The 17,916-nt window shown below is 43.0% G+C and overlaps 1 protein-coding gene across 1 annotated transcript in view; it reads right to left on the minus strand.

The window, feature by feature from the left end:
- The window catches only part of Nav2 (neuron navigator 2), a 378,669-nt gene that overhangs the window by 167,509 nt on the left and 193,244 nt on the right, over nt 1-17,916 (minus strand). Inside the window, exon 7 of the mRNA XM_027936586.3 lies at nt 1,012-2,113. Coding sequence (XP_027792387.2) covers nt 1,012-2,113 — 1,102 coding nt within the window. The remainder of the gene's footprint in view (nt 1-1,011; nt 2,114-17,916) is intronic.

The following is a 17,916-nucleotide window of genomic DNA, read 5'->3' on the forward strand; positions in this document are numbered from 1 at the left end:
CCTGAACAGATATGTACACACATATATGCACTTAGATTTGATGTGTGAATGTACATTTGGGCCCATACTCAAGTGTGACAGTTTTATGTTTCCATTCCTATGGGCGTATGAGTATGTATAGAGCTGCCTATGTGTATGCACTTGGGGTGAGAGCGGTAAAATATGACATTCCACCCCTAGTCCCCTTTTGATATGTACAGGTGTTAATTCTTGTCCCAGCTGGGTGATGTGGCCAAAGTCACTACATGTCTCCAGCACACCATTGAGTTGAATGCAGTGAGCAAAAGCTCTGGGGCTCCCTCAAGAGCAATGCTGAAAGGCTGCACTACCCAGAGTGCTCATGGATGTGCAGCACACCAGGAGCTCAGGGCACTCAGCAGCCAGAACCCCAGAGCGAGCAGCACCTGGCCCAAGGCCCCCAGAGGTCCTGTGGATGTACCATCAGAGACAGGGCTGGGAGGCTTATCCCCTCAGTCAACACAGGTCCTATTCTAGAACTGGTCCCTCCCTTACTACTCCCCTCTATTCAGTCTCCCTCTCAAAAAGCCCTAGCACACACAGGGACTGAGAGGATTGGGAAGTTCAAGACCAACACTGCTATGAGAAGTCATGTCGATTGCTCAGCAAGGTGGTTTTCATGGTTTCTTTTAAAGTTTGTGTAGGATGTATTATGGCTTATGCTGGGTGACACCAAACTGCCCAGCCTACACATTCAGGACTTCATGCTGTGGCTGCTCCTGAAATGCCTTGGTCCCCAAAGCCTGTTCCCTGCTCATGCTGGGAACAGCTCACATTTTACTTCTCTTTAGTCTTTCTCTGACCTTCCCCAATCACACCATGGGAATTGTCCCCTCCAGTGCACCGTACATGCCTCTATATGGTTGAATCACATGGTACCTTAGTGCTTGTTTGTTCTTGGAGGGCAGTCACAACCCCACCCTCACAGACAAAGAATCCACCAACCAGGCTCTTTACCTGGTGGCCCAAGAAGGCAACGTGTGCTGTTCCTACCTGTACAGGAAAGGTGCAACCGTGGCAGTGTTGGGGTGGTTGTATTGCTGCTGTGGCTGAGGTAGCTGGACACTGACGGTATTGCTTCCTGTGGTCTGGGTGGTCCCAATGGATCCACTGACAGTCTGGCTGCTGATGCTGTGGTTCAGAGTGGCCCCTCCTGGGCCTTTTCCCTCTGAGGACGCCAGGCTGGAGGAGGAACTGGAGTGTCTGCCATCTAACTGGGGCTTCTGTGGGGGGAGACCAGAGCTTGGCTTGCTGCTCCGGTTCCGCTCCCCTTCCTTGGGAGGCACAGGGGCACTTGGGGACTTCCCGGGCATGCTCTTCATTCCTGGTTTTGGTATTCCACTATGGGATGGGGCTGTGGCTTCTTTCTTGGCACTGCTGAGCTTCCCCCCTTTGGGGATGAAACTGGCGATCTTGGAGGACTTTTTTGGCATCTCGGTCATAGCTGTTCCACTGGGCTCTTCCTTGGGCTCCTCCTTGAGGTCTGGCCTGTCCGTCACCGAGGCTCTCTTGGTGAGGTCCTTGCCTTTTTCCTTCTCCTTCTCCCGCTGCTGTTTCTCCTTTTCTTTCTCACTGCCTTTCGGAGAGCTCTTCTTGTTGGTCAGTGCCCGGCTGAAAGTCCGCTGGGCGATGCCCTTGAGTGCAATCTTGGGGCTGCTGGATGTGGAACCCGTAGTGGACAGGGCACGGCCAGCAGCCTCCAGCTCTTCGCTCTCTTCGAAGCTGGGTAGGATCTCCAGCCGCTCACAGCTTGTGTCTCGGGACCCTGGCCCCTCACCTGCCTTGGAGCCCCCTTTACTATTGAAAAGTTTTAGCTTTTCCAGCATGGACTTCTGGTTGTTGGGGGCTGGTTTCATGGCTTCTGGTGTGGGCCTGGGGGTCTCGGGCCCAGGAGGCTTCACTGAGAGCATGGATGATGTGGCACTGTGCTTTACGCTCAGGGACTTGCTGCGCCAGGGCTTGGAGGCCGCACCGGGCTGGGGGATGGCTGAGGAAGTGCTGCAATTAGCGGGGATGGAGGGGCTGCTGCTCTCCAAGGAAGCAGGTGCATTTTCGCTCATTCCGGGGTGGGAGGAGGCTGAGCTTGCCAATGGCTCTGCAGAGACAGGAAGGGAGGGAGACCTGAATCATATCTGCTGACCTGTTTCAGAGATATGGGAAGGCTGGCCAGGGCTGCAGAGCCAATCACTCCCAACCCAAATGCAGTACGGCTCCATTACCTGCTTTGTGGATTATCTGTGGTTAACATCTAAATCCTAGCTCAACTTTCTCCTATTCTCCACCAAGCATAGTCCACGCCTCCCCTCCCTACACCCCATCACATTTTGATGCCGAGCACTGTGCGAATGCAGACCAATCTTCACAGTAACATGCAAAGAGCATAATTAAGAATATAAATCTACCAAAAAAAACCCCCAAAAAACAAAAAACAAACGCAAAAGCAAAAACCCTTACCAACATCAACCACCACAGTGATGTAAGAAACCTGCAGGAAATATTCACAACTTTGAATTATTCAACCTATAGTTCCATTTTACCAGTTATGCAAAAGAATCAAGAAGTATTAATTATTAGTAACTTTTAAGGAAACAATGTAGCAGAGACATTAAAATAAAACACACACACAACCTAGAAAGGAAGGAGAAACTGGGAAGAATCATTAGAGAAGAATGATTATCCTCAAAAGTTGTTAAATCCTATCAAAGCATGGAAGTTTTTTAAAAGAGTCACAGACATGATTCACGTTAAACATTGAAAAAAAAAAAAGAACTTTTTTTTTTTTTTTTTACTTTAAGAGCACAATCTATGCACATGGTTTCCCTGAAGGCAAGAAAACATACAGGTCATCTGAAAGTCAAGGCTTCCCCCTGGCGCTCAGTGAGTGCTTCCCTGGCCAGAAGCTTTTCTCAGAAATTCCTCAAAATATCTCCAAACAAGGGCCAGAATTATTCTGGGAAGTATAGACTCCAACAGGCAGTTCTGCTAGCCACCGAGGTGGCCTGGTGGCCACAGAAATGAGTACTGCAGCCCTCTTCTTCAGGCAGCACTGGATAATGCAGCTCTGTCTCCCTGATAAGGCAGCTGATGGGGAAAGCAGAGGGGGACATGGAGGGCATCCTGGGCAGGGCCCAGTGCTCTCATACCCCAGGACCCACCATGCAGAGCAGACAGGATGTGTCCCTTCAGCCCCTGAAGAATGCATATGCATCTGTAAAGTCACAATGACAGGACTTACCTAGCAGCAGCCACTCTCTCCCACAACGATTCCCTAGGAAAAAGTTTCCAACCAGAGAAGCTGCCCTTCCAATTGTCACAAGTGTTTTCAGTTAAACTGCTCATGTTTCTAATTAAGTTTTGTCATCCACAACTCCTCCAGTGCCCAGCAGCCTGGCGGGATCAACGGCTGCTGCTTCTGCTGTTTTTTTCCCCCCGCTTTCCTAATACCTACGATCCGCTGCCTTCTAGCAACAGAGTAAACTGTATATAGATGGCTTTTTATGATTTAAAAGTCAACGGCCGCTGAGGCTGAGTGGAGCAGCCCCGTGTGGGGCGTGAGCTGCTCGGGGCGGAGGAGCTGCCTCCCTTCACCCTCGCCAGTACAGGGAAGCCGCAGCTCGGGGTGATCCAAAGCAGACCTCCCAATGTTTTAAAACACATACATCTTCCTGACTTACTGAGGATTTGGGTTTGGAGGGGAGGGTGCTGCACAATCCTCCCTAACAAAACTCAGGCGTTGTTGGATCTTTTCCTGGGGAGAGCCAGAGACTGCTTGGAAATAGACTCGGGGAACCCACCCACACTGCTGGCCTGTCAGAGGGTCTCCACAGGCTTGATGCTCCCCATGGGGGCCTCACGGGTATCAGGAGGCACAGTATTCGGTGCATTATGAAGAGGGGAATACAGCTTCGATTTTATAAGGGGGAATTGAGATTAAGTAGGGCTACTGAGTGACTTTAAGTCGTCCAGCTAGAAATGCACAGATCTGAGATTTGAACCCACTTCTCCTCTGAGATTTGAACCCACTTCTCCTGACTCTTAGGGACAGCTTCACTGCTGTCTCCTTTGATGAAGAGTATGTATAAACAACAGTCACTTCAACAGTCACTGTTGGGCCCCCACTTGTTCTTCTTGCTATGTGTGTTGAAGACATCCATGGTAGGGCACAGACTAGCCCTGCCACCTAACAGGAAGCAGCCTGTACCACAGAGGAGGTTCTCTGACTAATATAAAAAGTGACCCTCCAGTCCTGAGTACCACTTCTCTTAGGAAAACTGCCTTTAACCTTTACCCAGGATCATCATCCATTCATTCAATATACCAATATCCACTCATTCATCAAGCATCTGATGCATCAGGTACTGTTTCTTGGGATACACCTGTGATAAAACAAAGACGTCTGCCTTCATGGAGTTTACATTTCAGCAAAAGGAACAAGTAACAATTAATTAATCATATCATTTATAGGAAAGTAAGTGCTAAAGAAAAGTAAGGAGAACTTAGGGACAGGTTGCAGCACTATCCTTGCAGGACCTACAAGTTCACATTCAGAGATACATCCCTCTTTCCAGGCATAATCCCCATGTGTACCTGGATCTGTGTGACACTGAATTTTAATATTTATTTTTTAGTTTTCGGCGGACACAACATCTTTTGTTTGTATGTGGTGCTGAGGATCGAACCCGGGCCGCACACATGCCAGGCGAGTGCGCTACCGCTTGAGCCACATCCCCAGCCCCTCATTTGTATGCATTTTTAACACTAACAATCACAACTAGAAATTAACCAACAACTAAGTGGCTAACAACTAACCCAGAAAAAACAAAACAAACAAACAAAAAAAACAACAGACACCTGGCATGTCTGCATGAAATGGCCAAACTCAATGGCCAATATGGCTTGTGCCCTCTAGAAACTCATGGGTTAGGGATGTAATAGACCTCAAAAGGTGCCAGAGGAACAAGGAAAAGACTGGTGGAGGGCTACCTTTGGTGCTATGGGAACTCTGGGAACTAGAGGTGGCTCCCCTAATTCCCTAGAAGTTTGAAAAACCTTCCTGGAGCTTCAGAATTTCTCCTTGTTGTTTAGCCTGGGCTCCCCTGGTTACAGAACCACAGGGACACTTGAGAGCTAGTCATTACAGCTATGAAAGGTAGACCTGGAGGTGATTTTGGACTTAAGTATCTGGATCTGAAGTCTTCTGAGTAGGGATGCAGGGCAGCAGGACATCTGAGGACCAGGTCAACCACACTTTGGACTCATGTCCCTCATATAGCAAAGTGGGCATAAGGTAACGAGTGGGCTTGTCTATGGCAACTGGATACATTTCTGTCATTTGTATCAGATCAGCGATTCTAGATCTTGACTGAGTGGCTGTTGAGGGCCTATTCTTTCTTTGGAAAGAATCCATTTCTAATACCAGGGTCCTCCAACTCTTGGCATTAAGGCTTTCCTCACAAGGCTTCTAAGAAATGAGATAAATGCAAAAGAGGCAAGCCTCACACTTTGTCACCCACTGAGGGTGGCATCCTAGATAGGCCATTTTGCTTTGTTGGACATCAGTCACCCCACCTGTAAAAAAAAAATAGGGTGCTATTGCTCCAGTCCTTCCAGCTCTGCTCCTATTGAGATCTCATAGAGTTTCTGAGAGGACCTAAGAGGCTGAGCCAAGGCCAGTTTTGTACTGTGGGGCCCCATTGGCTCAGCCCTCACTCAGTGGGTTTTATCTTTACCCTGTGCAGTAACATTCAGTGTGTTTCTTAATTTTCAAATATTTGCTCTCCGCAGTTGTCTTAGATAATGTTTACTAACAGATGGAGAAAGCTGGCTGGGTCAAGGTATAGTCAACCTTGGAGAAATCTCCCTTGTGATTTCAGAAATTCTGGAGTCCTAAGAAAACAAGCCTGGGGGAAGGAGGGTGGGGTGAGTTTCTTAAAATTAAACTGCAATTCTCTCCCTAATAACTAACAGTTCTTGTTTCTTTTCTTATGTATATGAACCTTTGTTAGAGCAAAGGAAGCTAAAACGGAGTGGGGAAATGCATAAAAGAATGTTCTGGACATCCTATTCGCCAAACAGCGGTATCTGGGCCAAGAAAGAGGTAAGTTACCTTGAATGGCACAAGGATGACTATTTTTAACTTTTAAAAATTTTATGCTTATTTCATTACCTATGAGAAAAAGATAACTAACCCATACATAAATGAACAATTTCATACATATTAAATGTAGATTTAAAATTTTAGTTGATTTTTTAAAAAAGTATGAAATAGAAAACACAAGTGGTTCCCAGACTGGGCAAAAGTCATGCAGAGAGGTTTGTGAGAGATGTAAATTGGGGAAAACTGTTATATTAAATCAGGACATACTTTTATTTTATATTAAATCTGTTGTTTTTGAAAACGAATGACCAAATAGAAATTTAAAAAAAAAAGACTAGGTTAAAAACTTATTTGAAATGGTTACTTTTTAGAGCTTATTCATACATGTTCAGTTAGCGTGTGATATTTTTGTAAAGAATGGCCAAGATTCTGCAACAAGACCTAGCCTTTGTTGAGCCAAAGATAATTTTAAGATAATGGCTTTACCCATTTTTTTGACTATTATAAAATATAGTTAAGAGTGATGCAGTACACCGTGATCCAGTAAACACCCACACATCCATATGTGAAACTGAAAAATACCAAGTTGTACTCTTGTTATGTACAGTGGACTCTGGCATCTTCTACCCTGCTCTAATCTAAAAAAATGGGGACAGCAAAGCCCTTAATTAGATTTTATGACCCATTAGTGGGTCCTGCCCAGCAGTCTGAACATCTCATCTCTAAAAGACCAGCTTACTACCAGAGGAAAAGTCTCATCTGAAGAACTGCAGACAAGATCCCTTTGAAGAAAAAAATATACTTTTTTTTTTTTTTTTTAACTGTTTAGAGAGAGCATTAATCCTCCACTAGGGAGGGAAAAGGTTTGGTGTTTCTGGCAACCAGCCTTAACCTTCCCTGACAGGAACCAAAATGCTTTCTAAATGAAAATACTGTGTAAAGCAGATAAATAAGCATTTCTTCCCCTCTCCCCCTGCGAAGCCCGACACCAGCCCAAATCTCTTCTGTCCCCAGCTTTTCAGTTAGGGAGCCGTTGGTGGTCTAGTACCAATGCCAACAGGCACAAAGACAGAGTGTCCCAGGCCCCACAGATCCCAGCTCCTGTCACCCGCTACTGTGATTTTAAACCTGCCCTGGGGAGGTTTCCAGCCTACATCCTCTCCAAAGTCTTTGGGGGAACAGACCTGATAATTGCATCTGGGAAAATATTTGCAATTTCCTATGATTTGTCAAGGTGTCAATCTTGAGCATTCAAATTTGTTAGGATAATTGAAACCAGTTTCTGTTTTTTTTTTTTTTTTTAAGCTTGTTTGCACAGGTTAGGTTCTTTACAACCTTCTAGGTCACCAGACCACAGAGGGGTATGTGGGCCTGACTGGTGCACTTGGAGTTTCTTTAGGAGTCAGGCATGAGGCATTTTTCTATAAATGCCTAACATTAAGGGCACAGGTTTAAACATAACCTTTTCTTTGGTTTCTTCTTGGTGAGGGTTCCAAAAGGTATAGAAAGTAGGAAAAGGGGGCAAAAGAATGACCACAGAGTGTGGGCAGGAAAATGAGAGGGCATGAAGTGGGATGAGCTGGGATTTGGGCCCACCTGCCCCAAGGCTTACTGTGTCTATCATTCCACAAGCTGCTAGAATGTCTAAGCTAGAATAAAGATGATGATGCCCATAGCCAAATATTTAAAGTTTCTGTGTTAATGCAAACCCTATCAAAATCCCAATGCCACTTCATGCAGAAATAGAGAAATTCATCCTAAAATGAAATCTCAAAAGACCCCAAATAGTCCAAATAATCTTAAAAAAGAACAAAGTTGGAGGTCTCACATTTTGATTTCAAAACTTGCTACAAAGCTACAGTTATCAAAACAGTAGGGAACTGGCATAAAGACAGGCATATAATAGACCAATGAACTAGACTGAAAAGCCCAAATAAACATTTGCATATACGGTCAGCTCTTTCAACAAGAGTTCCATGACTATCCAGTGGAAAAGGATGATCTTTCAACAAAGGGTTGTGGGAAAGCTGGAATATTCATGTGCAAAAAAATAAAATTAGACTCTTACCTTATGCCATAGGCAAAAATTAAGTCAAAATGGGTAAACAACTAAATGTAGGAGATAAAACTCCTAGAGGAAAACATAGGGTAAAAACGTCATAACATTGGATTTGGCAATAATTTCTTAAATATGATGCCAAAAGAATAAGCAATGAAAGAAAAACTAGATAAGTATGACTTCATCAAGATTAAAAACTCCTGTGCGTCAAAGGATATGATCAGCAGAATAAAAAGGCAATCTATGGAATGGAATGAATTATTTATGAATCATATATCTCATAAAGGATTGACATCTAGAATACATAAATAGGTCTTACAACTCAACAACAACAAAATAATAAGCAAAAAGCTCGCAATTTCTCAAAAGAAGATATACAAATGGCCAATATGAACATGGAAACATATTCAACATCATTAACCACTAAGGAATGTAAATCCAAATCACAATAGGTACCACTCATAACCATTGGGATGGCTATTATTTAAAAAACAAAAAAGCATCTCTGATACTTAACCATCCGACCTTGTGGCTAGCAATTGCACTTAGTTTAACTTATGTATAAGAATGCCTGATGCACCATGAGATGCATAGAAATGGTTGTTGAGGGAAAAAAAAAAAAGAAATCAATAAGCAAACAGAAATTACTGGCCATATTTGATCCCTCCACAAGACTCAAAATTAAAATCAGGTGTAACCGGACATATCCTCTCCTGGCCACTCCTGCCTACCAGTTATTCTCTCTAAAGCTGAGCGGACTGAACTGAGTAGCAATCTTGTTTTTAAAGTATTTTCTTCTATCTCTGCTGGGGCTTTTGTTAAACTAGGTCACTAAAAAATTCACGTACAAATGCTCCAGCATCTAGAGACAGTGTAACCAAAAGCAAATGCCCAGGCTATGAAGGCATATTGTCCTAATCACCCGACATCTTCTCCATCCTGCAAGAGCCATGAACTTTCCAGTTTTCCTCATGGACTTTTTCACTTCAGAGAAGCCGAAGGGCCCCGCAACTACAGTTGTGTTTTGCTTTAATATGTGACAAGGTAATCCTTTTTCTTCAGTGGTTTGTTTTAGATTAAACCAAGTGAAATTACGGGGCATAAGGTCATTTGTTTCTCTGTTGGTAGCTAAAAAAAAGTAAAAGAAAACAAGGATGTAGTGCCTACTTTCCAAAGTCATTTCCTCTATCTCTTCTCCAAACACACCATCTCCCAAGGTGTGTTCTCAATTCCCACCAACATTAAAAAAAAAAACAAAAACAGGAAAAGTCAAAGAGAGTCTAACTTGCTGGACAGATTAGTACTCAGTTCGACAAGATCAAACTTACATGTTTGATCTTGTGAATAACAACACCTTAAAAAGATAATACATTCTTAAAACCTCTCTCTCACACATTCTTCACTTCAAAAGGTGTCCTTTGCAAATTTTTTAAATCCTCCCCTTCATCTGGATAAGGAGACAAGTTGTTTGACTGCTGGCATCTGAAGGAAGATGTGTTTAAAAATAAAAGGCATTCATATTCTTATCTTTCATTTCTTGAAGGCACAGTACCCTCAAAAATCCTTCCTCTCTTGAACATTTTTGTTCAACATCCTGAGGAGGAAATGTCTGCTTTAATCAGTGAAGCCATTTCTCTATCTTGTACCATATATGGCTATAACAAAGTACAAAACTGGCTGGTGGAAACCTTCTCTCTTTTTTCAAGGGGCTATGAAATTTCATAGAGAGATGAGAAACACTTTAAAGGGAACAAAGCCTACTCCTTTCAGGAGGTCACCGTCCACAACCAACAAGTTTGTGGCAGAGTTATAAGGCTGCAAATACACCCTCTAACATAGAGTTAGCTATGGAATTCCACAGGCCCTCTCTTCTAAGATACCAATCACCTTTCCCACTTTCTCTTAGGTTAAAAGATGGGCTTCACCCAATAGAAGCCTCCAAGCCAGTGTTAAACCAAAATGTTTTCCACTGAACAGCACAAACAGGCAGTAAAAGATCATTCAAGTTCTGTTGTCAGGTAAGTTTGTAAAGTGAAGGGTTATATAGCAGTTGAATTGCTTTCTTGTTCACGGGATTCCACAGAGCCTTTTTTTTTTATTGTTGGTTGTTCAAAACATTACATAGTTCTTGATATATCATATTTCACACTTTGATTCAAGTGGGTTAGCCTTTAATATGCTGAGTAGGGGGCTGGGAGTATAGCTCAGTTGGTAGAATGCTTGTCTCGCAAGCCCAAGGCCCTGGGTTCAATCCCCAGCACACACACACACACACAAAATGCTGACTAGAAGTGAGAATATCCAGAAGGATAGTGGAAAGGTGTGATTCCTACATGTATTTTTGCCACAGAACTGATTTTATGGACCAGGTTAAGGAATAAGTCTATCGTGGAATGCATTCTGTAACACTGGTCAGATGAAGGGGCCCAGAAATGGGAGAAAGAAGAACATGCACCTTGTTTCCCTGCGAAGTTATACTCTAGAACAGCACAGAATTCGTTTATGGCATGCATTTTGAGCATTAAATACTCATTGTGCACCTGTTCCCTTTTATTTCAAAAGGACTAGTACAAGGCATGCATGAAAGCTAAAAAGTTGCAGGAGAAAAAGATTCCTATGAACAGTTAGGCTCACTGGGATTCACCACTGGGACATGGCCACACTTTGAAACCTGATGGAGCCCAAGGCTCTATTAACACAGGAGTGACATTCAGAAGAAGCGAGGGAAGGATCTCCCCCTGCTGCTTGCAACCCAGACCACAGTTAGTATAATCAAATCTGAGACTTTTTGACCTATAAGGTTTTCTAAGAAATGAGCTACTTTTTTTTTTCTTTAATTAAACAGCTTACTCTTTAAAAAAAATAGCTTTATTTTACTCATTTATTTTATGTGGTGCTGAGGTTTGAATCCAGGGCCTCACACATGCAAGGCAAGTGCTCTACCACTGAGCCACAACCCAGCCCCAAAATAAGCTACTTTAAGATTTTGTTTCCCCTAAAGTGGATCAGAGCCCTACGCAGGTAGTAACTTCTCCAAGGTCTCATGTTCTGTAAACCACGAAGCTGTTCCTGAACTTGGGACCTGCAGTTTGTTACTGTAACTCTCCTGGTCTACTCCTAATTCAGGACCTGTCAGGGATAGATCCATGAAGCTGGAGTTTTAACCAGCTCTCTAGGTGACTGTGAATTTTGGAAGCCAGATGTGAGAGTTCAAGTCTTACCACACTATACTGGGCAACTGTAGTTCTCCCAAGGACAACCCTAAACCACTCTCAACGAGGAGCAGCAAAAATGACCAAGACATTTAGCTTGGAGGGGAAGGCAAGGTAGAAGAATCCTATTAACTAGGTAGTTTCTCTTTCCTTTTGATTTTTCTGCCTGATGATATTGGGCATTAAAAAAAGAAGCAGAGGGTAAAGCAATACTTGTCAGAGCAGGTCTGTGATATAGAGATACCAAGGACCCCGTTACAGCACAGGGTCCTGGGAGTACTCTTATGGATAGCTGAGGAGGGACAGGCTGGGGAGTGTTTACAGCTCTAGTGGAAAAGGAGAGTCGGGCCAATCTGATTGTACACGCTCCACCTCTACCAGAGCAGCTCCCTCTGCATGTAAGATTTGACAAAAAGTTTCCATGGTAAACATACATATATAACATCAATAACATTATATATTAAGAATAAGGGCCAATATTTAAGGAGCATGCACTTTGTTACATACTTTTATTACATTGTCTTTTTTTATTCACATTATAAATCCACTGAGGCATAGGGATCGAGGACCCCAGGGCCAAACAGATTAGACCTGGGCAACTTTACTGCCAGGTCCACTCTCGCTGCACTTCTAGTCTACTCTGCCTTCAGATGAGACACTGAATGGGACTCTCAAAAACAAGTGCTCTTCTGTTGGTATAAGACAGTGCATTTTCATTAAGGCTTGTTTTAACAGCTTTTAGAGACTCTATAGTCAAATTCACTGATCTTTAACTCCTTCCCTGAAGAGAAAAGTTCTCCCTCCAGGAAAAATTGTTTTTTTGTTTTGTTTTATTTTTTGGATTTTGTTTTTTGGGTTTTTTTTTTTTAAATGGTAATGTCAAACAGTTTAGCAAAAATTTAAGTTTTTTTTTTTCCCTTCAAAATTTAGGATGCTGGCAAAATATAATCTTTCTGCTGTTACTTTTTCTGTCAATCAAAATTAGAACCCAACCAAGAACTAGCTTATTGTCTTTTCTCAGGGGGGAATCAATGCAAAAACTGAGAGCTGAATTGGGCCATTATTCACTCTCTGTGATTGTATTGTGCAAATGTGCAGGAACAGAAGAAAAAAGGCATCATGTATCCTCCGGCTGCCAAGTATGCAGACACTTGGTATCAGATAGATCAAATAATTTCAGGGCTTCGTGAATGTTAGTGATCCACACATAACCCTAACAGACTTCTGAGCCTTTTCACCTGACAGTTGTCTTCTTAATGGAAAAACCGAATTCTTCTTCTAAAAAAGTGAAATACACAAAGGTAGAAAACGCCCTTAGAGACAGCTCACGGGCTTTACTCACCCAAATCAGGAAGCGATTTCCTCTAGGTGTCTGTTTTGTTTTAAGCAACAGGCCTGGCTGTGACAGGCTGGAGGTAGAATGAGTTTTTGAACTGGAGCACTCATTCAGAGGAGCCCCAGGAACTCTCTGCAAGGCCAAGGCATCTTTTAAAAAATCAGATAATCATGATGAGGCCAAGAGAACACATTCTGTTCTGTGCTGCTCAGACCACCTTGTGCAAACACAGAACTCTGTGGATGAGTTCAAGTTCAACTTAAGAGCATGGTAATCTTGAGTTAACTTGGTTTGGCTAAACTCCAGTATATTCATAAGTAAAAACATAATGACACCAGTATGTACCATTTATTGTCACTATGAACTGAGCACCTTATTAAGGGCCTTAAATAATCTCCTTTAATAAATTCATTTAAAATAATGATTTAATTAAGTCACACAAGGACTTCATGAAGTGGACTGAGTGACTGCAGTTCAGAGATGTTGGCAACTTGCCTAAAGTCACAGCTCTAACTGGTAAAGTGAGAATCTGAGCACCAAAGTCCTTGCTCTACTTATAATCAACAGATTCCACTAAAAGGAGGTGGTGACCAGTGCTCTCCTCCTTCCCCACAGGGAGCTAAGGGGCAAGGATATAAAAGCACACTGCAAGATGCAAAAGGTTCTGCAGACAGACTAGTTTCCACTCACCTTATGAACACTGGGTTTTCTTAAAGCAAGGTGTTCTGGCAGCATTATTATCCATCCTAAGCAGAGTGAGGCCAGGGGACTACCCCAGAAGCCCCTTCTGCCCTATCTCTGTAGAGAAAGAGAGAAGTGCTTCCAGCACCATTGCATTCAGAAGCACCCAGGGCTTTCAGATGGCTCCACACTGACTGCTGGTCTCTGGCCAGTTCCCCATGGGGCCCATTCTGAGCCAGCGCCCCGCACAAGGAGGCTCTGGCCCATGTGCCTTATCCACCTCACCAGGCTCACTGGAAGCCGCCCAGTTAACACAGCTCACTGTCTAGAATGATGACTCAGTCCCTCCTGGCAGCATCTGTGCTGTTTCTGTGAGACCCAAAGGGCTTTATACATAAATGATGGGGAACAAGGACACTAGGGGTTTCTGACCCCCACACAGGCCTGGGAAAGAGATTGTGGAAACCTGATCCACTCATGAACCAGCTTGGACCTTTTAATTCAAACCCACACATGCCTCAGTTTCTTAAATGCTGTTCCAGAGGATCTTTGTCATCTTGAATAATGAATTCTAGAAGTACGGTAACCAGGGATATGATTGGGGCTCTATGTGATCTGGCCATGTTTGTTCTTCCCTCTGTCCACTCTATCTTTTCCCATTCCTCCAATTTTTTTTTTTTGGACACTTTTGTCCCAGGTACTTTCCCAAGTGCTAAGGTTAAGGCAATGAACCTCTGCTTTAGGCCTTCAAGGGGTTCCAAGTCGGACATAAAGCAAAAGGAACAGCAAACTCTGTGGCACTGGGACACGGCTCTGACGGTGCAACTCTGGATCACAAAAAGGGCTTAGCTAACTCAGTCTGGGAGCAAGTGGGAGTCAAGGAAATCATTTAAGCCACTTTTTACTGCCACTGTGTAGAACCTGAAGAACTACATTCTTTGTAAAGCAGTAAAAGGAAATAAAGTGTTCAGGCTAGTGATTAAAATCAAACTCAGGAGAACAAAATACAGAGATTCTGCACTTAATCAGGGTAAGATCTGGCCAGTCAAATGTATCCACACTACTAATCACAACCAGAGATTCCAGGGGCATATCCATTCCATCCAAGTATAATGAAAAATGGGACAAATAACTCAATCATAATGCTGCCCTACCCTGTGCACCCAACACAGGCATACTCTTTCCTTTCAGTTGCACATACTGAGTTTATTTCCACAATGAAGAATCTTTACGAGTCACCTCCCAGACCAGGCTGGAAAAAAACTGGCATGCAGACTTGACTTTCATTCTTTCCCAAACGTGGTTAACAAATCAGAAGGAAAGTTGATAGTTTCTAATAATATCAAACTGACCCTTGACCCAGTCACTACCAGCTGTTAATGTAGATATCACTAGTTTCAGGTAGAATGGCCAAACTTTTCTCTATTCAGAGTCACCTTTTGTATTAAAGATGTAAATGAGTTACAGAGACTCGCATGCAATTTTTATCCTCCCAGTTTGGGTCTTAAATGAGGAAATGAAGGCAAAGACGACCAGCATCTGCCCTGCAATGACTTTGACTGAGCTTGATGGTCTGAGATTTCTTCCCGAAGAGGCCCATATCAAGCCAATTTCACTTAATAGTAAAGTCCAGCACAGGGAGGACCAGTCAGTAGCCAGATCTCACAGCATAGGATTAAGGCCTATTGGCTCAGCCTCATTGCCCTTTGCAAAAGTTAACAAATCCATGGATCCAAAGTTATAGAGTGAGAGGGATTTGGGATGAGAAGAGGATAGCAGTATATTTCTGGGAAGCCACTGTTAGCTAGAAATCAGAGAGCAACAGTAGGGGAGCTGTCTCTGGTAGGAGAATTCCTTGACAAGCCACTTGGACCAGCAAGGCCCTAGGGAATGGTAACTATCTTGCAGAAGATAAGGGGAAGAACTGCTAAGGGCCATATGGCATGCAGTGTCTCCCTTCCTTTGAAACTCTCCTCTGAAAATATACTGTCGCAAAATCTAGTGAAAATACAAAATGCCTGCTGTGAGTGGCTATCTCTTGGAAGCCAGCAAAAGAGTTGGCTTCAGTGTTTGGGGTGTTGGGTAGAATAGAGGCAATCTTCACTGAGAGAAGCCTTGGAATGTGCAGACACTCTGAAGCAGATTCCAGACTGTTCCATCTGCTCTCTGGAGGGCAGGTAAGTCCTGCCAAGTATCTGAGCTTATTGGTATCAGTTCAGGACAGCTGATCTCTTAATTATACCAAGCGTTGCCACTTCTGCACAGGGTCCACTATGTATTTCCCTTTAGCAGTTCCCCTTTACCTTTCCTGGTATCCCCATTTCCCCAGTAAATTCCTCCCTACTGTGGTCATGGCCAACTTATTCTCTTTATCATCTCTCCATCCTCTGCTCTTCAGACATCATAGTCCTTTGTAGCCTGAAACAGACTTAGCTACTCTTCTGGGACAAAGGGTGGTAAACCAGGACATGAAGGCAAAATCTAGCCCACTGCCTGTTTTTGTAAATAAAGTTTTATTGGGACACAGCCATGCTCACTTATCACCTATAACTGCTTTTCACTATAATGGTAGAACTGAGGGTTGCAACAGAGACCTGGTGGCCCTCAAAGCCCCAAATATTTACCATGTGGCATTTAAGAGAAAGTTTATTAACCCTTTTTCTAAAATATTAATTCTTCAAGGTTAGGGGCCTTTTCCCACTCATCTGTTTTATCTGTAGTACCTGATACAGAATAAATGTTGCTTAAGTGTGTGAATGCATGCATGAGGGTTAGACAGACATCATTAGATCAACTTAGCAAGTACCAAGATAGTAATCAGAAATGCTTTAAACAGTTGAGAAGAGATGTGCTAGTTAACTCTGTTTTGTACTTAATCTAAAATTTAATGCAAATTGACATTTTTTTTTTCTCAAAAGCATGTTATTCCATTTTCTTTCCTTAGTAAACTTGTACCTAACTGAAACTCCATGGGATGCTTTGGGCTGCAATGCTGAACATAGTAACCATTACTATTCATCACAGACAGAATTTTGGATGTTACTTGGAAATAGGACAATTTGTATTCCAGATCAATGTTGGAAGTTACAGTTTTGGTACATACATCAAAACCACCATTTCCCTCTCATTTTTTTTATGACTTATTTTTTAATTTTTGGGATTGAACCAAGGAGTGTTGTACCACTGAGCTATACCCCCAATCCCTTTTCCTTATTTTTATGCTTTTATTGGTGCATTATAGTTACACATAATAGTTGGGTTCATTTTGGCATGATTGTACATGGATGAAATTTAATTCACTCCATTTCGATCTCTAGTACCCTCTCCTCCTTCCTCCCCTCCTTCCTCTTCGTATTCTCCTTCCTCTACTCAACTGGTCTTCCTTTTTACTTATATATTTATTTATTTTTAAATCGTGCTTTATTTTACTTTTTATTTGAGACAGGGTCTTGCTAAGTTGCTGAGGCTGGCCTTAAACTTGTGATCCTTCTGCCTCAGCCTTCTGAGTAGCTGGGACTACAGGCCTGTGCCACCATGCCTAGCTGTTCTTTATGATTTTAATAATTAATAACAGCTCAGTAATTTATTCAGCACATATTCTATAAAAGGTTCTATATAGTGTACCTTACTTGCAGTACCTAATTCATTGCCGTCAACAACTCCATGGGGTAAATACTGCACTCTCATTGAACAGATGAGGAAATTTGGCCTTGAAGAGATTAAGTAGCTTGTCCAATGTCAGAGGACAGTACATGTCTATCAAGCTCTAACATTAGAGTTGTACATTATCACTCCACAGCTCCTTCATTTACTTGGTTTCAACTAATATTTATTAAAGCATTTAACAAATACTTCACTATTAATATCTCCGCACAAGAAGCTCTGCCATGGCAGTGGAGAGAGAAGAGAATGAGATTTAGTTCTGATCTTGAGGTGCTTGCTTGCTCAGGAAGGACAGCCAAGAAAACCACAGAGTAAGAGGACTGGAGAATTAATCCAGGGTGCTGGGGTACTCCCAACTGGGCTTCAAACTTAGTCTCTGGGGGCCAGGAAACAAAATATAACCTGAAACATAAAACATGAGTTCGAAACTCAGAAGGAAGGGGAATGAAGAAAGAGGAAAGCATTTCAAATGGAGACCAGCACTGACTAAGGCAGAGGAGAGGGAACATAGCCTGCACAGCCCTGCAAGTGTTCCAAATGCAGAAACTCTAGGCGGAGAGGCAGGGGAGCAGGCAAGGCCAGCTCATAGCAGCCTTGTAGGTCACAGTGATGAGCCCCCAAATGGTCAGAGAGTTAGGATGGTGATTAAGTATCCCAAGGTCCACATTAATGAAAGTTCCCTTGACAATAATTCCCCCTTTCTCAACCAAATCATCTTCCTCTATAGGAAAATCAGACAACTTTTTACCGGGACTTCTTCCCATTGTCCCATTGAAAACTAAGCCCCTCATGAACTCCATCCCAGTCTTACTCCTTGAAATCAAAGTGACTAGAATAAGGTCAGCACTCA

The sequence above is a fragment of the Marmota flaviventris genome, chromosome 9 (assembly GCF_047511675.1).
Source record: "Marmota flaviventris isolate mMarFla1 chromosome 9, mMarFla1.hap1, whole genome shotgun sequence".
Taxonomy (NCBI): domain Eukaryota; kingdom Metazoa; phylum Chordata; class Mammalia; order Rodentia; family Sciuridae; genus Marmota; species Marmota flaviventris.